Raw genomic sequence first — 24,668 nt, 5'->3', positions numbered from 1 at the left:
ACTGGAGGCTCCACATCACCATCACAGCCAACCGCCATTGATAGCCTTACCCTCCACGAATGTGCTTCACAACTGGATTCGAACTCAGCTCCCTGCTGGAATTGTGCCCGTACTTTTGGAAAGGTGGAGGCTAGACCATTGGCATGAATGGGGCTGCTCCACCAGCCTCAGTAGCCCCTCCCCACCTGGCTTCTGACTCCCTGCTTGTCCAAGGGGTGGAACTGGCTGGCAGCTTCCACCTCCTCAATTTCAGTAGGGTGTTTGTAGAGTGCATAGGAAAAGAGGATGGAGCTCTGTCTGTAAGAGGTCCTTGCTCCACCTACACAGAGTCTAACACAGAGTCAGGTCATTGCTCCATTTGCTCAGTATTGCCTACACCAGAGGTCAGCAAACTTTTTCAGCAGGGGGCCGGTCCACTGTCCCTCAGACCTTGTGGGGGGCCAGACTGTATTTTGAGGGGGGGGGATGAACAAATTCCTAAGCCCCACAAATAACCCAGAGATGCATTTTAAATAAAAGCACACATTCTACTCATGTAAAAACATGCTGATTCCCAAACCATCTGTGGGCTGGATTTAGAAGGTGATTGGGCCAGATCCTGCCCCCGGTCCTTAGTTTGCCTACACTGACTGGCAGCAGCCTACCCATGGCCTACACTGACTGGCAGCAGCTCTCCAGGGTTTCAGGTAGAGGACATTCCCAGCCCTACCTGGAAATGCCAGGAATTGAAACGGGGTTCTTCTATACGCCAAGCAGATGCTCTCCTACGGAGGTGTGAGCCTTGCCTGCTTCCCACACCCCACCAGGCTCAGTGAGCTCCACCCTCTTCTGTTCTGGAATGATCACATGCAGCCTTCTATTTGTGCGCAAGCGGATGAATGCCAAGCGTGACTCCACAGGCTGGGTTTGAAAGAAAGGAGAGAGTTGATTGTTTGTTTTCAGCCCAGGAAGATGGTGACAATTCCCTCCGCCCTCAGGTGAAAGGGAAGGCACTAGTCTCTGTTCAGCAACACACGCCATTATAAAAAGAACCAAAACATTGAAGCAGATGCTCTTTTTTATGTATCTACATTTCCTTTCTCTCTCCCCGCCTTATTTTGTTTTTTTAAAGTAAAAAAGTGAGCAGAACCGAGAAATGCAGTCTGTCTCCCTTGGCAGGAGAAGGAGGCAGCCTTTGGTTTGTCACGGCTGCTGAGCAACTCAGGCATATCCCCCCCCCAATGTATTAAGCACAGTTTCGCAAAGCAAAAATGGGCCAATGACGTGAAAAGGGTGGGATTTGAGAAATCGCAGCAATGTGATTGGAGGAACATTGTAAAGAATATCTAACCCACTCCCCATCATGGTCTGAAAGTTTGAGCCGGAACACTTTGGAACCCACTTTTAAGATTTTTTATTTTCAAGTTTCTGGTCCTCATGGATGCACACAGTCACACCATGGGGGGGGGGGAATGTTTAGCGGCTGTTTAGGAGTTTGTTGAAAATCTACAAACTTTAATCCTTCCTCATTTATCCTGCTACTCCTTCAATGGGGAGTGGGTTTGAGATGGTCAGATCATGGTAGGTAAGTGAGTTGGTGGGTCTTGGGGTTGGCTGACGTGGGTAGGTTAGTAATAATAATAATAATAATTTTTATTTATACCCCGCCCTCCCCAGCCAAGGCCCGGCTCAGGGCAGCTAACAAGCAATAATAAAAACAAGTTGACAGATAGTAGACAGATCCTTTCTATACAAAATGAGATGTGGGCAGGAATGTTTTCCAGATATTGCAGAAGGGTCTCATGCTCTTAAAGGAAATAAAGACTTTGGCAACGGGAATGAGGGAAGTTGGGGTTTCTCCACCATTTTGAATCACTTAAGTCTGAGAACCTCTGAGTTCACTGAACCCTTGATGAGCTCGTGAAATTGTCATTGACACCCCCCCAGCCAAATTCTTAGGAATGTAAATGAAATAAAAGCTAGAAATAATTGATATCTAATCAATGTGTATTAATTACCCATCACCACTGCTAGGAATCATAAAATGTAAATTTTATGCTTCGCTACCATGCAGAAGTTCCTCATTGCCAAGGGAGGTGTGCTCTGTACGTGCTCATGCCCTTTATTTCTGAGGCTCATAGTTTTTCGAATTATTTTGGGGGGGGATTAAACCTCATCAACTTATTTTCCACATGCCTAAGCCCTTTTTGAACCCCTTGGTCTTAATTCACCCTTCTGCACTGTTCCGTCAACCCCAGGGAGTCACTACCAGCCAATTGGGAAGCCTGGACTTAACATTTTTGGAAAACTAAGCCCGCCCAACTTTGTTCTGACACATATAAACTCCTTTAACAGCTGTGACTTCTCCCTTGTGAGAGTTGAGATTTTCCTACTAGTAGGGGTATCCACTGCCCATTGCGTCCCAAGGCAAGGCAATTTCAGGACCCTGGTCAGAGCACTGTGGGAGCTGTTGCCTCTGCTGAGTGAGGCTGGTCCGGTCCCTTGCCCTCTGAAGAACTTGCCGTCTTAAAGGGCAATTACCTCATTCCACAGCCATTGGCTCCTGTCGCCTGGGGGCAGGAAGGATTGCAATGGCCACGTGTCATCCCCATCTAATAAGCCCAGTAAAACACACATTATCTGGGCTCGAAGGGGTGGGGGTTTCTTCGTTTTCCTCCAAGTTCTAGAAGGAAGGGATTAAGGTCAGAGTAGTAGTATTAACTACACCTACTTATTACTATGTGGGATGCGGGTGGTGTTATGGGTTAAACCACAGAGCCTAGGACTTGCCGATCAGAAGGTCAGCAGTTCGAATCCCCGCGACGGGGTGAGCTCCTGTTGCTCGGTCCCTGCTCCTGCCAACCTAGCAGTTCGAAAGCACGTCAAAGTGCAAGTAGATAAATAGGTACCGCTCTGGCGGGAAGGTAAATGGTTCCCCAGAAGTGGCTTAGTCATGCTGGCCACATGACCCGGAAGCTGTACTCCAGCTCCCTCGGCCAATACAGTGGTACCTCCGGTTAAGAACTTAATTTGTTCTGGAGGTCCGTTCTTAACCTGAAACTGTTCTTAACTTGAGGTACCACTTTAGCTAATGGGGCCTCCCGTTGCTGCCACGCTGCCGCCATGCGATTTCTGTTCTCATCCTGAAGCAAAGTTATTAACCCGATGCACTATTTCTGGGTTAGCAGAGTCTGTAACCTGAAGCGTCTGTAACCCGAGGTACCACTGTAAAGTGAGACGAGTGCCGCAACCCCAGAGTCGTCCGTGACTGGACCTGATGGTCAGGGGTCCCTTTACCTTTACTTATTACTACTAGTAGTTAAGCAGTTGCGCAATGAACTTCTGCAACCTGGATGACCAGGTCCATACATATCATGTGCGCTTGTGGTGTGTACATCCTGAAAAACTCAGAATGTTTTTATTTTGGAAGCCAAGAGGCTAGTCCTCAAGGTTGTGAAGATAGGTTAGAGAGGGAAAACGGCAAGTATTAAGTGTTTCCCAGTTCCCTGTATAGGGACTTAAGAAGAGCCCTGCTGGGTCAGAGTCTTGTTGACTGCTCCTGAATCCGGAGGTTGCATATAGTCGGTGTGATTAGCAGTCACCCTTTAAGGTTTATAATTAATTTTAAAAATTGAGTTTCTCTGGTTTCCTTTCAAAAGCGATCTATGCCAGGGGGCAGCCTCAGTACGCCTGTCTGGACAAGGCATTTTTGTGTGGGAAAGGATAAGAAATAGAGTGAGCACTGTGCAACAGACCCACGGAATGGTGGCTGCTTTGTACAGTGTTCAGTGAGATTTAGGCCACCATACATTTAAAGCACTATGGTACCATTTGAAACAGTCAATCTCTTCCTCCCTCAAAGCATTCTGGGAGCTGTAGTTTGATGAGGGCGCTGAGGGTTGTCAGGGAGACCCCTAGTCCCCTCCCAGAGCCACGGTTCTGAGAGCGGTTTAACAATCAATCCCTCAGCAGCTTAACCTAATTAAATGAGGTGTTAAATGAGGAGAGGATCAGAACCGTGTACACACCACCTGGAGAGGAAAAACCGGTGGGAGATAAATGTGATAAATAAATAAAACGAAACTCCATTCCAAAGTATGTAGGTGGAAGAATTTGCACTGAAATGCAGGTGAATTTTCAGAGCGACTTTTTGGAAGGGGAAACATTGCAAGCTAACGCAGAAACACAGAGAAGCTGTGGGTGCAAATGGACGGATCCACCCCCTCAATAGCCATATAATAAAACCGACTTTGGCCGCCACAAGCTCTGAGGCAGCACAGCTTAAAGCCCCCTCTGCAGCCACACGCCACAGACCATCTGCTCCTCTCGCACCTTTGACCAGCTTGCAAACGCCCTTGAGTGTCCTCACCTCTGGCTAAGCTTTCTTTGCATAAGAAGCTCTGATCCTATGCAAGGAGGCAGAGCTCAGGTGATGGATGAGCGGAGAACCGTGCTAAGGGATTCTGCCCTCCCCACGCCAATCCCAAAGTCACCTTGAACCTCCCAGCTGCTGCGTGAGAGAGGACTTAGCCATTTTGCTCTTTTCCCGACTCGGCCAGGCCAGAGCGCCTTCAGCGATGACCCACATTTCACAAGTCGGCCTAGCATTGGAAGAGAAGGGTAAAATCCAGCCGGGTGCAGGGTGGTCGGACTCTCCTCCCCGTGCAAGGATGGGCGAGAGGGCGTCAAAATGAATGTTGGAAGATTCAGGACGGATAAAGAAAGGGCTCCATCATGCCGCACACTGCTAAACTATGGAACTCCCTGCCACAGGAGAGAGCGGTGGCCACCAATGGGAGCTCACCCCGTTGTGGGGATTCGAACCACCGACCTTCTGATTGGCAAGGCCTAGGCTCTGTGGTTTAACCCACAGCGCCTCCCTCCTCTAATCTTACCTCTTTCTAAAATTCATTTATTGGCGTGTGCTTTTCTTCTTGTAAGTCTACCAAAGAATAAAACAAAATTGGGATTAAGGGTTTTTCTCAGGGTGGCATGTGTGTTGTGGCCCATTGTAGGAGTAGTAGGAAATGTGGAACATCAATATCCTAACATCCTCCCCTTTACTGGGTAACACATAGCACATAGCGAAGGGTCAATACCTCTTTATCTCCTTTATGCCACAGGATAGAGAAATCCAACAGGCTGATGGTAAGAGGAAATACTCTGCAGGGAAGGGGGGGGGACACACAAAATGGGGGGGGGGTCGAGGAGGGCCAGTTGGCTGGAAGGGAGAAATGTCCATTTTTTCATCTGAGGAATGTAGGAGGGTGTGCCATCAAGCTGATCCAGCAGCACTCTTCTGATCTAAGGCCCAAGGTCCAGACAGAGAGGCCTGGACCTCTGTGACACAGCTCTGTACTGATGCTCACAAGAGACCGAGAAAACATCCATGCCAGACATTGTTTGAAAAGCTAGGAAGTTTTGCCATTCAAGAGAATGGCTCTTGTCCTGCCACAGCCCTTGGCAAAGCACACACACACACATACACACAAACTGCCCTCCCTGCAGTGTGCTGCCAAGCTCCAAATTTGACATTAAGCCTCCGATGGTGCTTTTAATTGGAGAGGCGATCTTTTGAAAAGGGGAAAAAGAAGAAGGGAGGCAATTCGTTAAAAGGTAAGGAATAGAAAACCTGCATTGTCGGCAGGCCTCCAAGCCACTGCCACCTCCCCAGTGCTGACCTTTACATCGTACGATGTGGGTGAAATAAAATATATATGTTGTGCTTACTCCTTTTTTTAAAAAATCAGCACTAGGAGAGCTGCGAGGGACGGGGAAGGGTTGTGAAGGACGGCACTGCGCCTTCCACAATGCAGAAGTGTAGAATTGTTGGGTTCGGCGGGACCCTGAGGGCCATCTAGTCCAACCCCTGACTTAGGACTCGAACCCACAACCCATGAGACTCTTCGTCTCGTGTTCTACCAATTGAGCCATTCCAGCTGGCCCATGGAAGGCTTTAAAAGAAGATTGGGCAGTTTCATGGAGGATGACGCTAACAACAGCTTTTAGCCACAATGGCCTACTCTGCCTCCACGGCAGCAACACCTCTGAATTCTTATTGCTGCAAACCACAGAAAAGGAGAGGGGTGTTGTGCTCAAATCCTGCTTACAGGTTTCCCACTGGCCTGATTCAGCATGCTGTTTTTAGATAGATGATGATAGATAGATGATAGATAGATAGATAGATATAGATAGATAGATAGAGAGAGAGAGAGATAGATGATAGATAGATAGATAGATAGATAGATAGATAGATAGATAGATAGATAGATAGATAGATAGATGATAGATGATAGATAGATAGATGATAGATGATAGATAGATGATAGATAGATGATAGATAGATGATAGATAGATAGATAGATAGATAGATAGATAGATATAGATAGATGATAGATAGGTAGATAGATATAGATAGATAGATAGATAGATAGATAGATAGATAGATAGATAGATAGTTGATAGAGTACTCTGTACAACATTCTTGCAGACTTACGAGCTTGCATAGAGACCTACTAAGCAAACAACCTGGGAGTTGTGGGGTTAAGTGAGCTCTGATCTACCTCTGCTTTTAATTTTAATGTTTTTCCACTTTGCTAACAGGGCAGGCTCCCCTCTCCCCAAATCATCATCGGTCCATGTCAATTAGCAAGGGCACATTTTATGCAAATTTGGGCCACAGGTCTGTGCGACACTCCCCCACCCTGGCTCTTAAGGACCCAGCGACGCCCCTGCAGGGGTGTCTAAAATCCCTGGGCTGCCTGCCTTAGCTGTACCAATGTCCTCAGAGAGAAAGCATGAGAGAGACAGGGAGAGACATGAGAGCTGGCGCCAGTGTTTTTGAATGCGACGCACGGCCACAGTTTAATACTTCCTGGCTGGGGTGACTACTGCTCTGCTTTCCAGGGGGATAAGATTGAGAACCTTTGATCTCCACTGGCTGCCCTCGGCATAAACATTGTGGGAAGGGAGAGGGGAGGAAAGGAGAGGCAGACATTTTTCACACACACACACACAGACACACACACATCAAAGAAAGAATAAAGTTTCCCAGCTGGATCTTGGTACTTTGCTCAGAATGCGGCAGAGGTGTGGGGAATCTTTTTTTCAAGCCGGGGGCCACATTACCTCCTGCTCAGCCATCCGGGGCCGCAAGCCCATGGTGGGCAGAGCCAGGGGCAAAACTGGACAGAGCAGCAGAGGTAAAGTTTACCTTAGTACTGGATTCAGTTTTAGCACACGCTCATCTCTTATCTCTTTGGCAATCACTTGTAGCTGAGTAAGATTGTCTTCCATAAACACGGTTTTAACAATGAGTCTGTAAGCAAATGTGGAGGCCAATTCTGGATCCACACATCCTTCCACAGTGGGACATGGGTTTCCGGGCGGGAGTTGATCACGGTGTGGATTTGCAAGATTCCTCTTAGCATGTTTCTCCCTTGCGTCCTGAGGTCGAGTGTCTCCAAAGCCCATGACACCTTTGGCAAAGGCTGTTCTCCAACTGGAGCGCTCACAGGCCAGTGTTTCCCAGTTGTCGGTGTTTATACTACATTTGCCTTGAGACAGTCTTTAAGCCTCTTTTGTTGACCACCAGCATTACGCTTTCCATTTTTAAGTTCGGAATAGTTGCTTTGGAAGACGATTATCGGCCATCCACACAACATGACCAGTCCAACGAAGTTGATGTTGAAGAATCATTGCTTCGACACTGGTGATCTTTGCTTCTTCCAGTACGCTGGTATTAGTTCGTCTGTCTTCCCAAGTGATGTGTAGAATTTTCCGGAGACACCGTTGATGGAATCTTCACTACACCACCAATTTGGGTTGGGGGGCTTTAAAAGAGGGCTGGAAAAATTCGTGGAGGGGGGAAAGTCTATCGATGGCTGCTGCCTAGGGGGGCTGTGATCTGCCTCCGCAGTTTGAGGCTGCAGTGTTTCTGAATATCAGTTGTCGGAAGCCGCAGGAGAAAGGAGTGTGTTTTTGTGCTCAGGTCCTACTTGTGGGTTTCTGTTCGGGGGCACCTGGTTGGCCACTGTGAGAACAGCTTGCTGGACTGGATGGGCTGCTGGCCGGATCCAGGAAGGTCTCTCCTTACATTTTTGGGGACAGATCGGGCTGTGTGGGGAGTGAGAGATCTTCTTTGTCTGCAAACTGGCAGCCAAGCATGGCTCCTGCAGATTTTTCCAATAACAAGAGAAACTGACATTTCTCATCTGCGGCGGGGGTGACTGGACACCAAGTGATTAATGCCTCCAGAATGAGAAAGGTCTGGCGGGGTGTGGGAGAACCAACAGTGACTCTCCATTTAGACTCCCGTTTGGTTGGGGCTCCAGGCGAGGGAGAACGAAGGCGAGCATTTGAGAATCACTGGGGTGCAGGGACGCTGGGGTGGGGAGGGCGACCCCCTGAGCCCCCAAGGAGAGGCAGGCCTGCAATTCGTCTCCAGCCTGACAGGCGCTCCTTGAACAATATCTCTTTGCAAATGTGGATTAAGACCATTAACAAGAGCAATTAAGTAATTAATGCGAACAATGGTAACAACATGTGCATTTGGACACAGAACCTCAATCCACTTTAGACACCGTGACAATGGTATTAATTATCTGTATCACGCTGGATGTAGCAGACTGGAAAAAAGATCCTGTTGGCCTAATGCCCTCTATAAATCCGCTTTTATTTTTATTTTCCTGTTTGCTCTTTCTCTCTCTCTCTCTCACACACACACAGAGCACACCATTTCTGGAGACCACAGTCTACTATTAAGCAAGATTTTTTTGGGGGGGTGACTAGCAGTGGAGAGGCAAATTCAGAAATGCTGGGTCCCTTCAAAGATTATGCAGTAATATTATAATTATGGGACGCGGGTGGCGCTGTGGTCTAAACCACTGAGCCTAGGACTTGCTGATCAGAAGGTCGCCGGTTCGAATCCCTGCGACGGGGTGAGCTCCCGTTGCTCGGGCCCTGCTCCTGCCAATCTAGCAGTTCAAAAGCACGTCATGTGCAAGTAGATAAATAGGTACCACTCCGGCAGGAAGGTAAATGGCATTTTTGTACGCTGCTCTGGTTCGCCAGAAGCGGCTTAGTCATGCTGGCCACATGACCCGGAAGCTGTCTGCAGACAAATGCTAGCTCCCTCGGCCAGTAAAGCGAGATGAGCAACTTGATGATAGAGCAATAAGGAAAAGCCGCGTCTGCTGTTCCACCTGCTTCTGATTCTTGTCCCACTTACTGAGACCTGCGAGACCAGGGTTCAAATCCCGCCCCCACTTGGCTGCCTTGGGCCACTCACTGCCCCTCAGGCTACCTCACAGGGTCGTCATGGGGATTAAATGAGGAGTGGGAGAACCACCTGCAGGCACCTTGAGCTCCTTGGAGAATAAGGTGGGATATAAATGCAAGAAAGAAAGAAAGAAAGGAAGGAAGGAAGGAAGGAAGGAAGGGAAGGGAGGGAAGGAAAGGAAGAAAGGAAGAAAGGAAGAAAGGAAGAAAGGAAGAAAGAAAGAAAGAAAGAAAGAAAGAAAGAAAGAAAGAAAGAAAGAACTGCTGGAACATGCTGTCCCCCAGGAGTCGCCACAACGGGACACAGTACTTGGGCTATGGAAAGGGTCCCATCTCTGTTCTCCAACTCAGAAACCTTCTGTCTATCTCAACCCTCAATGTACATTAGGGTTACCAGACATCCCCGGTTCCCGGGTACAGTCCCCAGATTTGCAAATCTGTCCCCGGGAAACGTGGCAGCGGCAGCCTCAGCAGCCCAGAGCCAGCCTGGTAGCGCAGTTGGCTCTGGCTGGCTTCAGGAGCTGCTTGCTGCTGCCGCCACTGCCGAAGGTGAACCGGGGACGTCCAGTGGGGGAAATCTTCTGCCCCCTTCCCCCTTTGTTTTGACAGATTGGGGGAAGCTTAGGAGTTGCGGGCGGGCGGCCATTGCCCAGGAGGGGCGCAAGGTGCATGGTTTCTCTGCCAGGCAAGGTGCAAAGTCCTTCTTTCGCACCCTGTGAAACATAAATGCGCAGCGATTTTTAAAAAAACTGGGCAACAGCCACCCGCCCATGACTCCCGAGCCTCCCCCCCCTATCAGTCAAAACGAGGAATGGGGCAGGAGATCGGGGAAGGCTGGGGAGTCACGGGAGGGCGGCTGTTGCCCAGTTTTTTAAAAACTGTGCATTTCTGTTTCACAGGGTGCGAAAGAAGGGCTTTGCACCTTTATACAATATGCATGTGTGCTTGGGCCCAGGGTCTTTTGCCTCACCATCCCCACTACTGACTCCCTGTTGCTACTCAGCTTTAAAAAAAAAAAAAAAAGTGTCCCCAGATTCATTGGACAAAAAATCTGGTAACCATAATGTATGAGGGTGGCCACTATTATTCAGTGATAAAGGGCAACACTCTGTATGTGCTCAGAGACTTTCTGCATTCCAACGACAGCAGAAAGGGCACCCCGCCCAGTTTATTTGGAACACAAAGCTGGCAAGTTTTCAAAAGTCTAACGTATCAGCCCAGCCACCACCAGGATAATCTGTTTTTGTTTGTGCCAAGAGGATCTGACAGGAACAGCTAGAGGAGGCTGATAGGGGCCTGCCTGGATTAGCTCTGTCTCTTCTCTCTCTCCCGCAGAAAAGACAGGATCAGTAACCTTCAGACTGGCGGATGGATGGAGCTTTTGTTTAATGCCTTGTCTCGGACGACTCCCCATTGCAACACCTACTTTGGATTCCGTTTCTGCCAGGGAGCTCATTTGAAAATTCCCTGGATAAGAAATAAACAAGAGCAACACAGACCGTGAACCGCCTTGCTCTTCAATCCTCCTGGAAAATGAAACCCTGCGGCTCACCACAATGGCTTCCCCACCCTCCCCGGAACTTTCCGGAGAGGGCTTTCAGCAAAGTGGAGCGGTTTCTGGTGATAAGAGCCAAGCAGAAAATAAAATGATTTCTCCTGACGTGCGGCTGCTGCATCCAAGTGCAACTGCATATAGGGAAATGCAATTTTTTAAAAAATGACCCTGCAGGCTTTGTTGGGTATTGCACGGGGGCCCATGCCAGAACAGGGGGCCCCATAGACAAGGACCTCCACCTCTTCCTCCTTCTCACCATTGCAACCTGATTGCTTATCTGCCTCTCTGCCTGGTCCAGGAAAAGTGGTAGATACCCCGGCCTGCTTGCCCATTGGCTGCCTGCTTGGCAAGCCAGCCAATGGGAGCGAGGAGGAGGAGGGAGCACGACAGCTGGCAACTGTGGCAGTGAGGCAGAGTGGGACTCACCAAGAGTGTCTTTTAGGCCCTCCATTTTAGGCCACCATGGAAGCAACCCTTGTATCTTTTTCACATTGACCCATGAGAAGGAGATATGGACAGACAGGTGTACAGTGGTACCTCAGGTTACAGACACTTCAGGTTACAGGCGCTTCAGGTTACAGACTCCGCTAACCCAGAAATAGTACCTCGGGTTAAGAACTTTGTTTCAGGATGAGAACAGAAATCGTGCGGTGGCGTGGTGGCAGTGGGAGGCCCCATTAGCTAAAGTGGTACCTCAGGTGAAGAAGAGGAGGAGGAGGAGGAGGAGGAGGAGGAGGAGGAGGAGGAGGAGGAGGAGGAGGAGGAGTTTGGACTTGATATCCCGCTTTTCACTCCCCCTTAAGGAGTCTCAAAGCAGCTAACATTCTCCTTTCCCTTCCTCCCCCACAACAAACAGTCTGTGAGGTGAGTGGGGCTGAGAGACTTCAGAGAAGTGTGACTAGTAGCCCAAGGTCACCCAGCAGTTGCATGTGGAGGAGTGGGGAAGCGAACGCGGTTCACCAGACTACGAGTCCACCACTCTTAACCACTATACCATGCTGGCAAGAACAGTTTCAGGTTAACAATGGACCTCCAGAATGAATTGCCGTATTTTTCGTCCCATAGGAAGCACCTAGGTTTTTTTGGGGGGGGGAATAAAGGGGGAAAATTCCCTTTATTTCCCCCCCAAAACCAGGTCGGGGAACAGCGGGATGGCGGCGCTGCACCTCCCCGCTGTCCCCCGAGCTTGTGGGGCTGGCCGATGTCTGCCCGGCGCGCGGGGCGCTCTGCTTCAGGACGCCCCGTGTGCTGGGCGGCAGGCTTCTATCCGCAGCCTAGGGAACCCTGCGGGAACTCCCGCGGGCTCCCCAGGCTTGCTGATAGCTTCCTGAAGCCTGGAGAGGGAGAGGGGTCAGTGCGCAGCAACCCCTCTCGGTCTCCAAGCTTCAGCGAAAGCCTGTATTCACCCCATAGGACGCACACAGATTTCCCCTTCATTTTTGGAGGGGGAAAAGTGCGTCCTATAGGGCGAAAAATACGGTAAGTTCTTTACCCGAGGGACCACTGTACTTCCAAGACATTTTGCAGGCTGAGGAAAAGTAGGCCGTTCCCTAGACAGGACGGATGAGAGGTTGCCTGCTCTTGATGGGGTTACACTTCGTCCAAAGGAATGGGTATGAAATTTGGGGGGTCCTCCTGGATCCTTTGCTGTCGCTCGAGGCTCAGGTGGCCTCAGTGGCCCAGACCGCCTTCCATCAGTGTCGGCTGGTGCCCCAGCTGTGCCCCTGTTTGGATGGGGACAGTCTAACTACTGTTGTCTATGCTCTGGTAACCGCTAGGCTAGATTACTGCAACCAGTGCTTTTTTTCTGGGGGGACGCAGGGGTACGCATACCCCTAAACATTTTGTGAATCTAAGTTTGACCTCATTGAGGGGCAGTATTTCAATATGGGGAGGAAAATGAGAGTATCCCTAAACATTTTTTTTAGGAAAAAAAAGCACTGACTGCAACACATTATACGTAGGGCTGCCTCTGAAGACAGTTCGGAAACTTCAGCTGGTCAGAATTTGGTGACCCGGTTGCTCACTGGAGCAAGATGGTTTGAGTATATCTTGGCCCAACTGGCTGCCAATTAGTTTCCAGCCCAATTCAAAATGCTAGTTTCGACCTATAAGGCCTTAAACAGCTCAGGACCACACGCCCTCTCAAGCGAAGTCTGCTTGATCTTATATCATTTCCTTTTTGACACTTCTAGCAAGTTTTTCCTTTCAGAATTTCCTTTTGATACCGCTGCTTCCTTTAACAGTTCCCCTCTTTAAAAAAACACACTTCAATTTCATTGATTCCCTCCCCCCACCCCTTTTCAAGATTATGAGCATGCATTTTTTATTCCTATTTTGAGCTGCCTTCAATATTTTACAGAAAACCGCAGGAGATCATAAACTGTTCAAAGCCAGAACTGGATTGATGGGACGTACGTCGAAATCTCGTCCACCCCCTATTTTATTTTATTTTTAAAAAATGAGGCATTCCTGCTTATCGGTCTGGCTTGCGACAGGTGAAGATTTAATCAGAAGGATTTCCAAAAATACTTAATGTTCCACAGAGCACTTATCAATGCAGCGCAGTCCGTAGACGCAATTATATTCTGCGGAGTTAAACAGTCCCCCGGTGTCATAAGCAATTAGACTTCCCACATTTTCAATTTAAAGATGGCCTTCACAAACTCTTCTCTTCTCCTGCCCCTTTTTTATTTTTTATTTTAAATTATATTCGATTCCCGGAACGGAGAATGAAAGGGGAAAATAAAGAGATTGTGTATAAAGAGAGATGAAAAGAATTGGCGACCACTCGGGATTTGGGGGTGGGGAAATGGGAGGGGCTGGAGAACCAGGACTGCATAACAAAACGGATCAATCAAGAAGTGGGAAGCCAAGAAGGATGAGCGAAAGGGAGAGACGCACTTGCAACACAGAGATAAGAAGAGGTTGCTGGGTCAGACCCTTCTAGTCCAGCATCTTAGTCTCACAACCAGATGCCAGTGCGAATCCTGACGCGTTCTCCCCTCCCATGGTTCCCAGCAACTGATATTCAGCTGGATTGCTCCATTGGTTAGAGCATGCTGCTGTTAACGCCAAGGTTGCAGGTTCGATCCCCAGAAGAGACAGCTGCAATTCAGGGGGTTGGACTGGATGATACTTCCAGGATCCCTTCCAGTGCCATGATCCTTTGATTCAATAAGCGCTGCTGATTCTGACTGTGAAGGCAGAGGACAGCCATCGTGGAGCCAGTGGCAGCCTTGATCTCAGCCACCCTCGCTGTGTTGAGAGCGGGTACCAGGAAGCTCAGGCAGGGGCCGGGAAGGTGTCAAATGTGGCCCCCCCGAGGCTCTCTATCTGGCCCTTGGACCTCTCCTTGGCCAGGCCCACTGATTCGCACCACTCTTGGTTGTTTTTCCTTTCGCTGTGCCCCTGACTTCCGACAGTGGGTGAGGGTAGAGGACATGTGTTGAAACAGTGAATATATAAAAATATTTTTAAATGTTTGTTGCTCAACCCACTTTTGTCTCTGGCTCCACCCACCACTGGCATGCGGCCCTCGGGAAGTTGCTCAGAGGGGAAAGTGGCCCTGGGGACGTTAAAGTTTCCCCTACACTGCGGACGCCCAAGAAGCCATCCTGCTTTAAGAACGGTGGGGACCATGAGACATTGGCACAATGTGGAAGGAAATGCTTCACCCCAAGCCAGGCATAGACAGACTCGGCCCTCTAGCTGTTTTGGGACTACAACTCCCATCGTCCCTAGCTAACAGGACCAGTGGTCAGGGATGATGGGAGTTGTAGTCCCAAAACATCTGGAGGGCTGAGTTTGGCCATGCCTGCCCTAAACTCTGCCCTTTCTCCTGGGACTTGAGAAGCAGTTTGCGAGGTGGAGGACTCCAACTCCCATAATTCCCCTGGCCATGGGTCACGCTGGCTGCAGGGGTGAGGAGCTGCCTTTGAACTCCAACTCCCATCAGCAGCAAAAAAAAACAAACCCATGTGGCCAGTGAGGAGAGCTGACGGGAGATGGAGTCCTCCAACATCTGGAAGAACCCCAGATGTTCCTCATTCTTACTCTCAGAGAAGATGGATGCACCTTGTTTGCGAACAGGCTTTATTTCTGTGCCTCTCAGATAGGCCCAAACCGCAGGGATAAACAGGCGCATATAAATAGCACGGGGGGGGGGGCATTTGCCAACGAAATGCTTCTCACTGAAGTATCGGAATTCTTCTCTAAAAACTTCCTTTCCTTTCTCTCTTTCCCCCTCCCTCCTCCGTTCGCAATTCTTTGCTTCCTTCATTAAGTTGTTGGATTAGCAATCTGTAGACTCTGGATCTTTTGAGATCATCAACAGCTGCTAATGAATATTTTATACACACACACACACACATATTAGGAAGATCTTGGCTGCTTAATTATCAGGAGTGGGGGGCTCAGAAATCTTTCCTCCTCCACCTCCAGCCTTTCCCCCCCTTTTTTGCTGAATCATCCCAAGGAAATATTGCTCAGATACTTCTCTATTGGAGGTTGCCCTCCAGTCATTACTTGCTGTCTTCCCAAAAATACTTGCCATCAGGCCTGTGTGGGTTCCTGCCTGGCTTGAGAAGAGGCGAGAGAACTGTCTTCTCCCCAGCGTCAGATCTCCACGCCGGTTCTGGTGTGAAGCTGCACCTGTTGAATTCCTGACTACCACAATCGTCTTAAAAGCACAGGAGCCCTGCTGGGGGAGAGCGAGGTGGCAACCTGGCTGTAACTCATATGTGCCACTCTGAACTGCCAGTCCTCACCCTATGCCAGGGGAAAAACCCCACAACCAAAGCCATCACAAACAAAGAGCTTCATCTCAGGCCCTTTCTGTACAGCCTGCACAGAATTTTACAGCTGGAAGGGGCCCCCCCAGAGGATATCAAGTCCAACTGCGCTTCCCAATGCAGGGTCTGCAATGACAGCATCCTTGTCAGGTGACCGTCCAGCCTCTGTGTAAAAAGATCCAGTGAAGGAAGGAGCCCACCCTCCATCTGCCCCACAGTGGACCACATCAGGATACATCTCTGAACTTTCATCCAAAATCTGCTCCCCCGAAATTCCTGGCCCCTTGTTCTTAGAGACGCCAGTTCTCTTGGGCTTCTTTGTGAGACCAGGACTGCTCCATTTGCACACACAACACTTCATTCATGAACAAGAATGGGAAAAGAGGAGGGCGAAGAAAACAGAAGAACCAAAGCAACCGCCAACGTGAGAAACTGGCGTGATTTTTGCAAAAGCGCGATCAGTGGGAAACAGGCAATGAAAACAGTGTGATGGCGGATTTGTGCAAATATGGTATAGAAAGGCACATGTGTGTGTAAATAGGGAGAGAGAGAGGTGTGTGCATATAGAGAGAGACGTTTGGGTTGTTTTGGAATATGTTTGCAAATTCAGATAAAGGATGATGGTGACAAATTTATATTTATTCCTTATGACGACTTTCTTTATATTTTTGTAACCATGTAAACGTTTTCCATGTAAACGTTTTCCTGTTGCAAGCCACCTTGAGCATGCTTTTAAGGGTGCCATACAAATAAACAATGATGACAACGTGCATATAAACAGACTCACACACACGTGTGCATAAGATTGTAATGTGTGTAAGTATGTAGATATAGAAATGTGTGTGTATGCGTATCCGCACACATGTGTTTGTTTCTGTTGTGTTAGTTCAATGTAACATCATATCACTCCTTTTTCTATTTAATCACAGTGGTTTATGATAAAGCAGCAGGAAAACCTATTATCTGAAAAGCTGTGCAGCTGCATCTAGAAGGTTGTGGGGAAGGGGGTGTCGGGAGGGGCGAAGACCCGTTTCCCTCAATTCTCGGGAGCCCCAGATTAGAGCTTCTGTCTCCAAGACGTGCTAAACAACAGCTGTCTCCCCAGGATCCATCTGGGACCACTACCTTCCAGGAAGATGAGGGCCGGGAAGTCCATTCTCCTTCAATTCCAGGCAGTCTTGGGTTTTTTAAAGGCAAATTACTGCTCAGCGCGCCTCTCCTAGCAGAAAAGTCGCCCCATCTCAGCAGGCGCCACCTGGCATGTTACCAAACATTTAATCCACACCAGGGCTCCTTGCCTGCTCACTCTCGCCTGCTCACAGCCTCCCAGATGCGCATTTCGCCTTTTGATAGGGTGGGGCTCTTATTTTCCCACAAACACAGGACAATGAAATTAAGCCACACTGGGCCCTTTCTTCCAGGGGGGGAGAAAATGCTTCCTTCCCCCAACATCCAAACCCCCTCTGGATAAAGGTTCAAAGGGGATGTTAAGATAGTGTTACCTTTCCTGCTTTAGCCTCTCAGGGCAAAATGGAAAGAGCTAGCACTGTGCCGAAATGACTGGCAATTTGTCACAAACATTTCTGGCACCGCCAAATGCCTTTTTGACACCCTCGCACTGCCAAGGCCTTCCTTGCAGAGACGCCTGCTTGTTTGTTGCCCTCAGCGACATTGCCACGCGGCCAAATCCAGCTGGCAAGGACAGGATCCTGCACTCCAACTGGCCACAAAACCCGGTGGTGGTTTGCGTCTACTATGGGGTCCCTGATGGGCTGTGGAGCTGCTGTGATGCGATCCCATTCACTGTAGGTTCCCTGATAGGCTAGGATCACCCACGCGAAATATTTCAGGAAGGATGAAGCAGCAGCAGCCAGGGAAAGCTAGATATTCCACAGCACCTAAGTGTTTTCATGAATGGTGCTGGGAACTCCTTTCTACCTGAAAACCGAAAGCCAAGGATTTTGAGAGCAGCTGCAGAGAGCTGTTACCCTGGCAGAATGATCGCTGGCAGCTGCCTGAAGCTTTTCCTGTTAGGAGAACCATTTCTGCTTTTCTCCCTTTTATTTAATATAAACCACTTAACTTCTATCTGCACAAACAAGATCAAATAAGCACCTTACAGTAATGTCTCGCCTAGTCACCTCCATATATTTTTCCTGTCTTTTAAGGTCCTTAGGAGATCCATTCTCTCTGATCTCCTAAGAGAGGCAGGGAAATATTTTGAGCTCCGTGAGGTGCATCTCCTTCTGGGCGAACTTCTGAGGTGGGTGGGGCCAGAGGCAAAAGTGGGCGGGGCCACTCATGTAAATTTTATCCTAACAGCATAGGCTACTTTCTGCACACCCTTCTCTCTATCTTGCATCCAGGGAAGCGAGATCCATTATCCAAGCTCCAGGGCACGCTTCCAGCCAGGCAAACACATTCAAGGAGGGCGTGGCCTCTGGGAGGGGGCGTGGCCTGGGAAGAGCCCCAAGGGCCAGAGAGAGAGAGGAGCGGAGGGCCACAACTGGACCTCAGACCAGAGATTCCACACGCCCTAAGAAGCCATTCTCATGCTCGTCCTCAGTAGTAAAAATAATGTGTATCTCAAAATGAATCAAAACTGGAAGGGGGGGGAGCCAATTCTCAAATCCTTAAGCCCACCTGAGTTATATTAGGAAATCACAATCTCAGAGAGATTCTCATCCAGCTCTAGCAAATTACTTCTGCAAAGTGGGGCTGCCCCACTCAGGTGGAGCCATTTGTCCTCTGGCACACAACTTCTGTCAGTGCGGACTGTCACCCAAGAGTAGAAACTTGCCTAATTCTGAATCCAGTACTTCTACTCTCTGGTGAAGTCAGATCTTCACTGCTTCTCAGAGGCCAGAAGCAAGTCCTTTTAAAAAATGGATAATGCAAGATCAGTTCTCATATGTGAAATAGGTCTCTAGGCAATGCAACGCTTTTTTGGTTAAGCAGCTGAATGTGTTGACGCATCGTGGGTTGAAGCAATTCAGAAGTCCCACCAGTGGGACGCAGTGTGGCCCATTCCGCAGAAAAATGGTCGCCAGGTATTTTCACTGTTTGGCTTCCTACGTATTTGGAACGTGTGTGGAGCTGCGCCAGCGCAGGAACACCACCTGATGTTGGATTGAGGGGCACAAGGCTGCAGAGAGCTGCTCCCGCCCCCTTGTTAAAAAGCAAATCTTCTGCCACTGCTGTAGCTGGAATGCATGTGGAGCACCTACATGTCTGGAGTGTGTGTGGAGCCTCATGAGTGCAGGAGCTCCAAGAGCCTGTCAAAATGCTTGGAGCTCTGGAGTGAGTTGCGCAGGCTCCTGCTCCCTTGTTATAAAGCAACTATGATGTTTGGAGCGCTTGTGGAGCACCAGCTATAGCGTCTTACATGGTTTGGAATGCTCATGGAGCTGCAGGAGCGCAGGAGCTCCACACGCCTGGAAAAAATGCATGACTCTCTGGATTGAGGAGCACAGGCTGACGAGAGATCCTTTTTCCTTCCCTCCAAACTATGGGTAGGCAAACTAAGGCCCGGGGGCCGGATCCGGCCCAATCGCCTTCTAAATCCAGCCCGCAGACGGTCCAGGAATCAGTGTGTTTTTACATGAGTAGAATGTGTCCTTTTATTTAAAATGCATCTGTGGGGCATAATAATTTGTTCATTTATTTTCTCAAAATATAGTCTGGCCCCCCACAAGGTCTGAGGGACAGTGCCCTGCTGAAAACGTTTGCTGACCCCTGCATCAAACTCTTTCAGAATATTACCAAGTCACGGCAGATGCTGGAGAACTGTCCATTTTAGCTGTCCTTCTCTTCCAGCGCTTCCAAGTATCCCAGAAAAAAACACTCATGATTGGGACAAACCCACTTCCTGCTTCTGACAGCAAGTGCCACTGTGCAGATCATGTGCAGGACTCCAAAGGTGTGAAACTGCACCTCACCTCTCTAGCAGGATAAGAGCAGGTCTGATTAACTTGGTGGATTGGAAGGGGGAGAGGACAGCTTGCCGTATCTTCCTCCTAAGCTCTCTCCAAACCTTCCCAACTCCATTAGAGTCCCAGGAGCACAATATTTCATTTTGCAAAATAAAAATGAAGTTTCTAGCCCTCTTTAGAAAAATGGTTGAAGATACAGGGGCAGGAATCTCCCCCTAGCAGCTGCTACCACGAAATCGTCCCATTGGAGGCGCTGTGGATCAAACCTGCCATTCCAAAGCATGTTCTCTGATGCTGTGCTGCAGCTGAAGCAGTTACAGTACCTAACCTGTTTCCTTCCCAGACCAGCCCTGCAAGGTAGACTACCAAGATGGGAAAAAGCAAGGCTTAGCAAGTGACTGCAGATGAGCAAAAATCTGACTCCAAGGATTCTCAGTTCTCCCATCAACTGACTCCTCACTGTATGTTTCTCCCTAGGTGGGAAGGATGGGCAGGGGATATGAGAGACCTGATGCACCTGAAGAGCAGAGGGCAACCTATCAGCTCACCTACCTTCCCTCGTCTTCAGAACAGGTGGGCAACCTGTGGAGCTCGAGATGCTGTCGGTGTCCATCTCCCATCAGCCCCCAATAGCCCAGGATGATGGGAGCTGGAGTCCAGAAACATCTGAGGGCCATTGGTTGTCCACCCCTCCTTCCACAAGCGCACATGGAACAAGCATTCAACAAGTGAAGCTTTCTTCCATCATGGGCTCACTCTGAGCATCACAGTTTGGATTTCTGCTTGTCAAAGCAGAGAAGCAGGGCTAGCTTTAAAAAATAATAATATGAGGGTGAATAGGGAGGGGAACCTTTCTTCTTCTTCTTTAAATATAAATTTTTTTAACATATAAAACACATACATTTACACAGTACACATACATAACACACTACCTTATTTTCATAACATAAATCATACCTACATTATATAATACCCACCTATACTGTACATATCAACATACCTACACACCTACCCACACAAACACACACCCAGTGACTTGACTTCCAGCCGTTCTTGTTACGCTACTTGATTTTTCCAACTAGCTTAAACGCATTTCATTATTTCTTTAATGTCTTCTTTTATCTTGAATTTACTCTCCTTTCATTTTCTGGATTCACTCAATATCTGTCAGAAAGTCTACTTTCCCCGCATAAATTCTGATGTATCCCTTAAAGATAGCCCACTCCTTATTCACTTTTTGTACCAGATCTCCTCTTATCCTCCCTGTTAGTTTGGCAATATGGAAGTATTCCATCATTTTAGATAACCAGTCTGTTTTAGTTGGGACGCTGCTGCTTTTCCAATTTTTGGCAATCAATAACCTTGCCACCCTAGTTGCATACATAAATATTGGTCTGACCGTTCTTTTTATTTCCTCTGACATGCTACTTAGGAGAAAGGATTCTGGTTTGGGGAGGGGAACCTTAACGCAGACAGAGTATTTTAAACCCCCTTGTGATTACCACAACAGCAGAGGCTATGTTTGCCTCTTCCACACCCTTCAAAATGGTCCGTCCTCCCTAAACCCAGGCAATTCCCCCAACCCTTTTAAAAACTCCCAAGTTTGGATGCCACACTGCAACTCTTCCTCTTCCCCCAAGCTCTTTCCTCCAATCAAGAGCAGCTAAAAAATAGCCCCCCCCCACACACAAATATAGCTGTGATTCCTGCATCACAAGGGGGTTGGACTAGATGACCCTTTTGTCCCCTTCCAAATCTCCTGTTCTGTGATTCCCTGCCTAGCCAGTGCCTTGCATATGTGCCTGCCAATAACAAGAAGGCTTCTTTATTGAAACAGGTGGCAGGGGCAGCAGGGTTAATACCCAGTCAGCTTGGGATGAAATGAAAAAAAATGTTGTTTTCCTTAAAAATAAAATTTAAAAAATACAACGCTCTGGTTATGCAAAAGATATCCTGCACCATTTGTACTACACCAGAGAGATCTCTCTTTCTCCCCATTTCACTGCTGGGAAGATGACAGCTTGGGAGTTTTATTCAGGCGAGAGAGAGGCGGCGGCCAAAGACACTGAAATTCTTCCCTGGCTCAGATTTCTCCATCAGTGGACTAGCTGGTCTAGCATCCCTCGCATAGAAGGACCCCACTCTACGCCCCTTTACCCTTGCTCTCAAACCGGCTCAAACCTGCCGAGGACCCGAGTCGTGCCCCCCTCCCTTCCCAACACGGCCAACACGACAGAAGGCGATGCAACTGGTGTCTTTGAAACATCCTAGCGCTCCTATAAGAGGAGGGGGTGCGCGCAGGGCGAGGAGGGGGCTCCCCTCGCTTGTTTATATTTTGTCGAGCAAGGAGGAGCGAGGCGAACAAGCTCTTTGGCTGCATAGCGGAGGATTGCGGCTGTAGCAACGCTGGACCCCACCGAGGGTGGGCTGTCGGGGTGACATTGGCGAGGTGGGGAGGGGGCTAAAGTCGGCAGCTTGAGGGCGGGGGTGGAGGAGAGGGATGGAGGGATGGAGGGATGGAATTTCGGCACTGGGAAAGAGGGGGATTAAGAAACCAGAGAAGGAAGACTGGGGGGGAGGCTGCAGGAATGGAGAGAGAGGGAGAGAGAGAGAGAGAGAGAGAGAGAGAGAGAGAGAGAGAGAGAGAGAGAGAGAGAGAGGTTTGGGTTGCAGAGGAAAAAGAGACCTTTTCCCTCCCCAAAAATAAGGGAATTGTACGTGCCTTGTTATGAGAGAGAGAAAGCGCCAAAGGGAGTGGGTGAAAGGAGTCATGGTGTTGTTTTAAAACGGAAGGAGGGAAGATGGATAAAGGAAATGTGCAAAAGGGAAAACGGCTGGCATCGCCGGTGTGCCAGGCTCCGCGTAGTGCAATGTTTGTTCTGCCAAACTGGGAGAGTTTGACGAAAGCTCACGCGCCCTTGCAACAAGGGGTTGTTTTCTCTCTTCTGGATTCGGTGGGTGGCGGGAGGGGGGGGACACGGACGAGGACAAAGCGATCCCTGCGATTGCCATCTCCACCGCTGTCCATGCCAAACAGCAACTGGTGGGTGCAAGCCACCGGAGGGGGGGGTGTCTCTTTCACAGCTCCCCACTGGTTTCTTCCGTGGGGCTGGCACAGGTGCGCAAGTGTGCGGGTGTGATGCTCTCTGCGCAACCGGCATTTGTTTCAAGGAAGCTGGAGCAAGGGGGGGGGAGGGAGGCCACCCAACGGATTGTCCCTGTCACAGGTGACAGGCCGGCTGAGCTTTCAAGGTTTCCACTGACCTCCCAAGGCCAGCTTGCTAGAAACTCGGTCAAATCTAGATTTAGAACTGGGCGGGGGGGGGGGGGGTAGCGTATTAGAAGGAAAACTCACAGTCGGGGATGGGGCAGAAATCTGACCCGGTGTGCATGTCAAGTTGAATCACACTTTCTGAAATTTGCACTGATCTGAAATTTGCAATGCAGTTCCCCAGCCAGACAATGTTTACCAAAGAAATAAAAATTAAAAATGCCTTCTTTTAAGAAAAAGCAGGCATAAAGAGGAAGGTCTCAGTGGAAAGAACAAGGAATTTTATATCTGGAGGGTGCGGGGTGGGGGAGATCGCTTGCAAAAAATGAGTTTATTTGCGCCAAACGCTGGTGAGGATTTAAAAAAACAACAAGCACATCGTGCAGAACTCTATGGATACTGGGGAGGGGAATAGAAAAACCGAAACTGACTGAGAGCCCCGGCTCACGAGACAAAACACCCCCCCCCAAAAAAAAAAAAAAACCCCAGAACGAGGCTCTTGCGCACCCCCAGCCCGGCTCAAGGAGGAGACCTGCGGAACTCACTGCAGTCGTCCGACTCGTAGCCCTCGGGGTCCACCGCCTCCGCCGCCGCCTCCTCCTCCGGCTCCGCTCGCCGCTTGGCCGGCTGCTCGGCCGGCGCCTCGGTCCCGTAGGCGCCGAAGAGCTGGTCCACATCTTCGTCGTCCTCCCGGGGCGCCGTGGTCTCCGAGGGGCTGACCGCCTGCTGCCCGGCCGCGGAGGGCGCCGTCGAGGAGCGCAGGCTGTTGCTGCGGCTGACGGTGGCCGGGAGCCCTCGGGGGAAGCGGGGGAAGTAATCCGAGATCTGCTTGATGGGTCGGATAGGTCCGGGGCAGACGTCAATGGCCATGTGCTCTTGGATGCTGATGGTGGTCCGCTCGCCTTTCCGGAGTGTCATGCATACGGCTCTCGGAGAATCGCCCGGAGTACGTCGAGGGGGACCGAGGAGAAGGCGCAGCGAGGGGGCCTCGGGGATGGAGGTGCGCTTTCCCCGCCGCCGGAGCCTTACGGGGTCCGCTGTGCCCTCGGGATCCCCGGGGATCTGGTCATGCTGCTGGTTCCCTCGCGCGCGCTCTCGCTCTCCCTCTCTCTCCCCGTCTAGATTCACAGACACCGTCAGTCGGAGGAGAGAAGGCGCGGTGGGAAACCTGAGACGGATCAGATCGGCGAGGAGGAGCGAGGCGGGGTGATGTCACCACCTCGCAGCAACAAAAGGCGAGCCGGGGGGAGGAATTCAGAGGCTGGGGGGGGCAGGTGGCCGGGCGAGGGGGCAGCGCCTCTCCCCTCTGGCCGCAGAGCCCTCTGGCTGCTGGGAAAGGGGTCTGGAGGGAGTCCTCTGCCTCGTCCGCCTCCTGCTCCTTTCCAGTCGCTAACAGGAGGGGGAGGAGCCCAGGCAGGGAAGGGTTCGTGAGTTTTTGCTTTTTTATTATTATTAAAAGAAACCCAACAATTTTGCCACTTGCCTGGTTTTTAAAAGCACGCGCAAAGCAGCGGCAGCGCCCAGCATGACTTTCAGCCGCTTGCGCCTATGGTTCTCCGTCTGCAGGGTTCCATCCTGAACCGCAAAGCGGGGGAACTCGGGTGGGTTTGGTTGTCTGGATTCAGCCGCGTGCCTCTAAGGAAGGGGCGAGCAGGGCAAGGGGTCTGTCCACACACACACCAGCAACTGGGACTCCAAAGAGGTAGGCTACGCTGAGACAGGAGGCTCTGTTTTCCCTGTGGCAGCTAAACGCAGCTGCCCTTTGGGAGTGCGCTCACCACCCAGAATTTATTATTTGGAAGCAATTTCGAAAAGCTGCTGTGCTTCAGCCGAGAGAAGGGTGGGGTGGGGACGAAGGT

General features: G+C 49.8%; 1 protein-coding gene across 1 annotated transcript in view; it reads right to left on the bottom strand.

Moving 5' to 3' along the window:
* Positions 1–24,117, bottom strand: part of DOC2B (double C2 domain beta) — a 131,026-nt gene extending 106,909 nt beyond the window's left edge. Inside the window, exon 1 of the mRNA XM_082201891.1 lies at positions 23,355–24,117. Within this exon, the coding sequence (XP_082058017.1) occupies positions 23,355–23,727 (373 nt within the window). The 5' untranslated portion in view covers positions 23,728–24,117. The remainder of the gene's footprint in view (positions 1–23,354) is intronic.
* Between the last annotated feature and the right edge of the window lie 551 nt (positions 24,118–24,668).

Source organism: Podarcis vaucheri, assembly GCF_965113315.1.
Source record: "Podarcis vaucheri genome assembly, chromosome: 15".
NCBI classification, from domain to species: domain Eukaryota; kingdom Metazoa; phylum Chordata; class Lepidosauria; order Squamata; family Lacertidae; genus Podarcis; species Podarcis vaucheri.
Note: the sequence above shows the minus strand (reverse complement) of the source record. Positions and strands in the feature narration are given on the sequence as shown.